Below are 8,796 nucleotides of genomic sequence, written 5' to 3' on the forward strand. Positions count from 1 at the left end.
TTTTTTTCTTTATTTATCAAGTTTGGTAATTTGGTAATTTATTTTTCAACTTGGTAACTTTTTCGATTCGGTCTTACACGTCAATTGGTTCTGATTCCACATTAGTAAGTGTCCGTAAGCGTTTTCTTTTATAGAAATATCAGGTAATCCTCAAAGTTTCGCAAGGTAATTGTTGTTCCAGCGTTCCTTGGCTACTAGAAAGGTTTGATCTTTAACAAACTGTGTGAAAGTGTTATTGCTAAGTATATCCACAGTGCCCTTTCCTGGAAGGTTTTGGGTGGTCCTACCTTTCCCTGTCAGTTCGTCAGCTTTGCAATTACCATCAATTTACCGGTGTACCCGCCAACCATATATATGAGTTGAATTCTACGTAAATATGCATGTTCTCGTTCAAAAAGTTACGGCATTCAGCGGGAGACTTCACTCTGTCTATGAGTGAGTCGAAAGCTTTCATTCAAGTGTTGAATTTTTGATATATTTTCTTGTCACTTGTCTACATACAGTGGTCGAAAAAATTATAGGCGCACCATATTTTGATAAGTTTTAACATATTACAAAAAATTACCAAACTTATTTTATGTGCAGAACAAACATACATATAGAGCCCTAACTGCCAAAATAACGAAAGCGACATTTTTTTCAAATTTTTTTTTTGTTTGCAGAAAGGCATCTAGATGCTCTAGGAATATTTCTGTTATTTTGGCGGTTAGGGCTTGATGTGTATGTTTGTACAGTGCACATAAAATAAGTTTGGTAATTTTTTGTTGAATTTGGTAACTTTTTTCGGTGATTTTGGTAAAAAATAAAAATATTGTGTGGCAACACTGATCAGTGGTCGGCAAAAGTTAAACTGTGACTGTGTTGGTGAGAACAAGAGAACTGCTCCGCATGAGCAACCCGGTAGGAAATTACAAGAAGTGAAAAAATTTGTAACTTATCGGTCTTCAATAAAAACATATAAACACATATATTTAACACATACATATGTACATATATGTGCATCGCTCATTTACTATAGAAGTATCATAATCCCAAAAAAGCAAAAATCGTGTTAAGTATGCAAGAATGAACATTAGCTCTTTCTTATGATGTGTAAAAATTGCATAGTTCACCCGAAAAATGTTCATCCGCGCATAGTAAACTCACGGAAACAAATGATAAAGCTAAATATGTATTAATTTTTCCCTTTGGAGTATATGTAAATTCAAAACTTTAAAACTGGTTTTCTCGAGTTTTTAGTTTTTTGAGTTATGAAAATATTGAAGTAAAACTCAAATCAAAAATTTCAAAATTCATTTGGATTCACCCACGTCAAATATTGAAAATTTAAATAAAATCGAAATTCGTGTTCATCAAAATTTTCCATATCATTATGAAATTATTAAAAATGTCTTAATCGCATACATATTCCCTTTAACAACCACCCTTTAATTCTTTGGAAAAAATTTACTTTTTTCATTAAAAAGTCGTTGTATTTCTTCTTCATCAAAATGTTTCCTTATGAAAAGAATTAAAATGTCTTTGAATAGCATATTCTTTTTTGTTAAATGACTTATAACACAAAAGGCATTGCATGTCACCAAAAGCATTTTCAGCATGTAATATTTCTCGCAAGGCATTTTTGCATACAAGAAGCAAAGCGCTACAGCCAAACACGATGTTGATTCGTTGCTCTCTAGCCAACGACTAAACGATAGAGCGTAAAGTTCTGAACACATTGAAAACAACGAGCTACAGACCACAGCTTCCAATTTGTCATCTTCATTATCTAAACGCTTTGTCGTTGTCGACATGATTTCTTTTAACGCGGCAGCGACATCATGAATTTGTATGAGTTTGACATAAAAGAAGAGGAAGAACCTTATCTGTCGCCAGAAAAATAGAAATAGATCTAATCTGGCCACAACCACAGCCGTCGCGTCGCTTGATCGTCGCCAAAATAATTATCTACATAAGAGCACGTGTTAAAATAATTTGACAGCTGTGGTTTGTAGCTCGTCGTTTTCATTGTGTTCGGGCTATAAGAATACGTTTGAGTTGATCTTTCACAATTGTAGTATGAAGCGCCGACCACTGCTCTACATGCAAATAGTACGCTTTACACTGAATATATTGTGCATAGAAAAAGATTTATGGGAAGGTAAAAAACGTAATTTTTGCATCGATAAACGTCCAAACGTCAACAGGATACAAATAACGCCCAAATTACGTTTAAGACGTCAACCTGGCAACGCTGATCGAAGGTCTTTTTGGAACATTCATACAATGTTTATATGGCGCTGAAGTTAAGTATGTATGCATATGAGAATGGTTTTGGGAATTTCGAGGGAACAATTATATACAGGAGGAAATTTTAATAGATTTTTGTTCTCGATTAAAACTGACCAACGGTTTTGTGCCCATAGGAAGAACACATTTTTAAATACATTCATATTATCGATAGTTAATTTTCTTTTTATTTCAATCATTATATTAATGTATTTTATTAGATTTTGCTAAATATACATGTTTATAGCCGAAAAAACCCGAGATCGACACTTTCCATTCCAGTTAATCCGTCGCTGAGTTCGAAGACCTAAATATCTTTTATACTTTGGAGTTTTCGAGATACCGCCGAAAAAGACTTTTGTTAAATAAGAAGGGATCTCAGAAGGGATATTGTCACAAAATAAAGGTGATCAACGTTAGTTAAAAGCAAAGTTTCGGACTCAGCGACTGATTTAACATAAGAGTTTTATAGTTTTGTTCCTGGGCAAAATAGGATATAAGCTAAAATCTACTTACATGTATGTGCTGTGCCCCACGTTACTTCCACTGACATTCGCTTTGTCAATTGGGCTGCTGTCACTATCCAATTTGGAATAAACTTTACGTCCTCCGATTCCAGCTGTTCGTGTATAATATTCCATGTTAGCTCCTTTATTGCTAGGTATAATGATTCCTAAATTTGCCAAGCCAGATAATGGGTGACCATATTGATGGCCATACGCCTTTGTGTGCTTAAGTCCTCTATAAATTGTACCAGTGGGAATTCCATCTTGGCTGGTGCTTTGCACAGGGAATGTTGCTGGCGGTAAGAGACTCTCGCTAGTTCTGATTCCCCGGTCAGATAATTCTGCTACATTCTTAACAGCACTTCCAATAATGGTTTCCCCAGAGTCATCATCAGATGTTATAGCTTTGCTTGTTGTTCCGACGCCAGTAAAGATTGTTCCTTGCATGCTATTGTTAATACTTATTGCGGTGAGATCATTCCCATTTGCACCCGAGCTGCTATTTCCAACAATATTTTTATGTGTTCTGCCGACTGCGCCGACACTCAGCAATTCAAGATCATTGCATTGGCTGAGCTGTAGGTGTAACAGAGATATTCCTATAATACTGGTGAGCCACAGCAAGTGCATTTTTATTGCATTTAGATCGAAATTATTTTTGAATGATTACGTTTGGAGCTAAATCTTCCATGTATAAGAAAACATCTAAAATTAAGATGAATACGAAGAATTCATTCAAGTACCTACATATGAATATACATATATACATATGTATGTATGTATGTAGCTTTAATTAAATACAAGTATCGTTCTATATTGGTTCATATCCTTTCTTTGAAAATCTACAGTAAAATAATACGTTCAGGTATATATAATTGCTTACATACCAATGAATTGTAAATATTTGCACATACATACATACATCGGCACCACACATATTTTATTTGTTCCTAAAATGAGCCAACGCAAGACCGCAATTGCATACATAGTATGTGTGCACGTATGTATGTACAGTCAAAAAAAAAAGCAGGGTAGGCAAAAACTCGGAGTTCGAGCGAGCGAGCGAGCAAACTCCTACTCAATCAGTGTTGCCGTTTTAGCCCTTTGGCGGCTAGATTTAGCTACCATATATTTTTTTTGGCCACATACTTTTTTTGGCCACATAAATTTAAAATTGCCCCTAGCTCTTTTTTTTAGCCCTTTGGAGAATTTACTCATACTTGGCATGAAAAAGTTGTATATGCTTAATTTGACCTATTCTTTTGCATTTATGTAAGAGATGAATTTTTAAACTAAGAAAGACTGATATAATTATGTATATACATATCGTTGTTTAAAGTACAAAACCGCGTATCCCCATTCTGCAAAACCGCGTAACTGACATTTGCTGCCAAAAATTAGATTTGCTCACCGAAGCTCTTGGCTCAATCCTTATCCATTCGCCTTGAAATATACTAGCCAGAAATGCGGTTGCTTTATAACATAAATAACCATTTTGAAATATGAGTGTTTTTAATATCTAGAAATTAATTTATGCAATCTCACATACGCGGTTTTGCATTACCTTTATGTGCGGTTTTGCATTTTGTTGATACGCGTTTTTGTACTTTAAACGATGATATATGTATTTTATGTTCCTTACGTTTTTATACATACATACTCTAAAAGGTTTAGGGCTGCTAACTTATCTATTAACGATTTAACTATAGTTTAAAATAGATAAGTTTACGGCCCTTAATATGTTTAATTTGTTAAATGGCCCATCAAGTAGATTGACTGTGTATGTTCTTGTGGTGTGATTGTACCAGCTGCTGGTGTCGTGAGTGATGAAATTAGCTCAATTTTCTAAGCAAAAAGTATTTTGGCAAAAATTTCTTGCACTGTATGAGTCAAAGCCGTGTTTGTGGAAGATTAAGTTCACGATATTGCAGTTGTGAATTAAAAAAAAAGGCGTGAGTACTAGGTACTCATGAAATTTGATGTGTAAACATATGCGAACGGCAAAGCATAAAAGTACGTTTACATATAAATATAATCTCAATCAAAGCTCGTTAGCTGTCAAATTGGTTGTGCATGTTATTCACACAACTCGAGGAAAAGTTAAACTTCTTCTCTGTGCCACCGTGGTCACTTTTTTCTGCAACACATATTATGCCATTTAAATATATTTTAACTGAATATTTTATTAAAAACACATTTACAAACCTATTTTCCTTACTAGCGTCAATTTTGGTTTACTTTAGCATTTGACATTCCTCCTCTTCTTCGCAAGTATAATCGATAAAACTAGGTTGGACTCCAAAAAGTTATCGGTTTAATCTGAGATATTTTTAATTATATTTTTGCATGGCTAATCACTTTTTCTAATAACAGATTAGGGAGTTAAGCTAGAAAATTAGGATAATCTTTTTATATGTAAAGCTATTATTAGGCGAATCAGTTACATACATACAAATGTAGGTTAGGTTAGAAATTAAACACTAACTTCACTTAATTTTGTTCATTTTGCTGATTTAATTTTTTTATTCATTTTCATTTTTAATTATTTTAATACATGAAATGATCGGTATGATTGATAAAATATACTTGTATATACTTGTGACTTAAGGGCGTTAAAATATCCTGGAAACACCGCATCAGTTATTGTTTTTGAGCTTATAGTTTGAGCATTTCTATTTGTATATATTCCTAAATTTAGTTTTTCTTTTCGGAATATAATCTGTGGTTCATGTAAATGCAGTTCATGTTGCAGGATTTTGCCATATCCTTTTTTGTTCCGTAAGTTTTGCTGTTACTCACTTTTTACTCTCACCTCAGAGAGTGATTTTGCTGTTTGACCTTTTTCCAGGATTTTACACGAAAAGTATTGGATCAGAGCTATTATATCATCCATACATATGCATATTATACATACATATATTCATGTATGTTCATCAGTTATCAACGGTCCCAGTTAAAATGATTTCAGTATTTTTTTAAATTTCCGCCTTACTTTTTAGTTGCAACAAATGAGTCCATACATATTTATGTACATACATGGGTACAAAGCCGTATGCGTGTGCGGGGTTTAAATAATCGCATTTCCTCTTACTATGCATATGCCTAAATGTATGCAACCATTGGGCACGCAGACACAGGGTGCTTCTAATGAAAATAAAAATGTTATGCTGAAATACACATGCTAAGCCCTTCGAAATTTTGTGCTGGGATATGCGTTACAGCTTCGCAAATTTTACCCCTACCGAAACCAAAGATGTATACACATCAAAAACAAAACAATGTTTAGCAAAATGGTAGAGAAATTATGAAAATGCGGCTCTTATCACTTCGATCTTTCCACGACCTCTTTGGTAAAGAAATAAATATTGTACCAGCATGCTGGTAAGTTATATGCTTCGAGCCTGATAGTACAATCACTTGATCGGACTGGTGTCGTATATTTCCCCATGTATATAAAAAGGTTTTTGGTTGGATAAAATATTAGATTTTTTCTAGAGTTCATTGTTTCTCTATACCATTACTTATTGAAAATGTTTGCGTGTATGTATGTTTGTGTGTATGGACTAGTAAGCCCGGGAAGACGTTGTCCTGCTACACACCGATTGAAAAACTCCCGCTTCGGATATGGGCGGTTTTAGTTAGCGTAAACGAACAGGCAGGTTGTAGTTAGCATAACCGACAGGGGATTTTCAAGAACGTTGCTTCTCGCACAGAAAAAATCTCGATTAAAAAAATACATACTTGTGGGAACGTATAAACAGAGGGTAATCATTTACCTACGACCAATAAACACAACCCTCAACATAGTGCGAGGGCAACACTGACTACACAGAAAAGGACGAAACAGAAATGACAAAAGACATGAAGACGAAACCACAAACACACTTTTTGCGCGACTTTCAACGCTAACGGACGTGGTAATACTCACGCTTACTATTAATCAAAAGTAATTGTTAAATAAATCAACTTTATTAACCAAAATCAATATGTGTTTTAAGTACCCTACACTCGGTGAACCCTACAATTGGTGTCAGAGTAGGATTCGTTAAAAATTCCTACGTCTTGTGACAAGTGCTGTGCGGGAAAATTTTCTTGCTAATTGTGTGACATTTTTAACAAAAACAGTTCAGCAACTTTTATTTGCGCAACATATGTACGTAAGAGTATTACCACAGTCCATTCTTCGGTTCGGTTGAAATTTTGTCCAGTGCGTTAATATATAACAGTCGCCAAACTGTACCACGAATTCTAGGACGCCGCTAGGTCCGTTATCATCGAAAAAATTCGAATTTCGTTAAACGCCGGACAAAGCGCCAGCTAAGTGCGGCGCAAAAGTGAAGCAGCAGTATACGAGGGCGTCAAATCTTCAGCTACAAAACGCGTGCGGCGTTAGTTAAGCAGCAGAGACGTCGGAGCCGCAATCGTGCACACTGGCACGTCAATTGAAATCCTACGGTCCAATCAGATATAGCCGACGCTCAGGGTGAATCAGCAGAATACATCACCGCTACATGTGCTCATGCATATTCTGTGTATGTATTCAGTCAGCATATATCTAAACTTCTGGGTGAAGCATTAGCACACATAATCAAAGTACATACAGTAAAAGAGTGCAGCCTCTGTGTGGGGCAGCGAACTAAACCAACAGCATAACTTCTGGGTGAAGTAGCAGTGCGCAGGCATCGGAGCTTCTGTGTGAAGCGGCATTGCGCAGTCAACCAAACGGCGAAATAGAGCAGTTCTGCGCAGCCTTAGTGTACGGCAGCAGATCGAATCAACGCAACAGCTTCTGTGTGAGGCAAAATAAGTGCGCAGGCAACAAAACTTCTGTGTGAAGTATTTGCGTACAGAATTGGTGAACAGTAAAGCCAAGCAGCCTCTGTGTGCGGCAGCAGAGCGCACCACCGTAACAACTTCTGTGTGAAGAAAAATAAGTGCGCAGGGCAACAGCTTCTGTGTGAAGCGAAATAAGTGCGCAGGCAACAAAAACTTCTGTGTGAAAATTTGTGCGCACTAAAAGCACGCAGCCTCCGTTTGCGGCAGCAGAGAGAACCACCGTAACAACTTCTGTGTGAAGAAAAATAAGTGCGCAGGGCACAAAACTTCTGTGTGAAGCGGAGAAGTGCGCAGTCAACAAATTTTTGGTGAAAAGCAGAGAAGAGAAGCAAAACCAAAACGTCGTGTTAGCAACGCAGCAAACGCCAACATTGTCGCAGTTTGAAGTTATAATCAGAACGAGTGCAGCGAATAGGGGTTATTTTCAACGAAAACACATCTGCCTGAAAAGAACGACTGTCATCAAACAGCAAGTGTATGTGTGTACAACCAACGCAAAGCAGAAAACCAACAGAGACAACGAGTAGCAGTGACTTTGCGGACGGCAAAGAAAGAAACAACTGGTAATTCGAACAAATTGTATTTGCAAATCAAAAAGGTACGAATTACAGACAATTATTTGCTATTGTAGTTAAACCATTTTGCTGCTCCATATTTCTTGTATTCTTTTTATCCTCTCTTTAAGAGAGTGAAAGCGAAAAACCTAATAAGAATCTTGTATGTAAAATTAACAGTGGAACTTTCGAAACACAACAAGTAAGAGAGTCTAAGTTCGGGCGAAGCCGAACATTAAATACCCGGCGCAAGTATTAAATATATGTTTTTTCACCTTTCCGAAACCTTCCGCTAGATGGTAAGCCGCGGTGTATCAATTTTGAGTAAATTGGCGTCCTTCAATTTCGAAATATTGAAGTTTCAAGCATTTCTGAAATTTGCCGTTATATGATAAGCGGCCTTAATTTTATTCCGATTTCAATAATTTTCAACATTTCGCTTTCATGTGGCAAGCACACTAACCATACCCAGTTTGGTACAAATTGGTAGAACGGTTACCGAGATACATATATGTGATCATAAGTGGGCGCTGCCACGCCCATTTTCCAAAATTTTACCATAAACGTATTTCTTGGTAAAGAATTGTTGCAAGCATCAATTTTGAATAAATTAGCTTTAATATTTACTGATT

The 8,796-nt window shown here is 36.2% G+C and overlaps 1 protein-coding gene across 1 annotated transcript in view; it reads right to left on the reverse strand.

Moving 5' to 3' along the window:
• The window catches only part of LOC108361001 (protein Wnt-4-like), a 78,232-nt gene extending 74,724 nt beyond the window's left edge, over window positions 1–3,508 (reverse strand). Inside the window, exon 1 of the mRNA XM_017613524.1 lies at window positions 2,785–3,508. Within this exon, the coding sequence (XP_017469013.1) occupies window positions 2,785–3,404 (620 nt within the window). The 5' untranslated portion in view covers window positions 3,405–3,508. The remainder of the gene's footprint in view (window positions 1–2,784) is intronic.
• Window positions 3,509–8,796: the final 5,288 nt, after the last annotated feature.

Source organism: Rhagoletis zephyria, unplaced genomic scaffold, assembly GCF_001687245.7.
Source record: "Rhagoletis zephyria isolate East Lansing unplaced genomic scaffold, Rhagoletis_zephyria_1.1 Rzeph_scaffold_00676, whole genome shotgun sequence".
In the NCBI taxonomy this organism is placed as follows: domain Eukaryota; kingdom Metazoa; phylum Arthropoda; class Insecta; order Diptera; family Tephritidae; genus Rhagoletis; species Rhagoletis zephyria.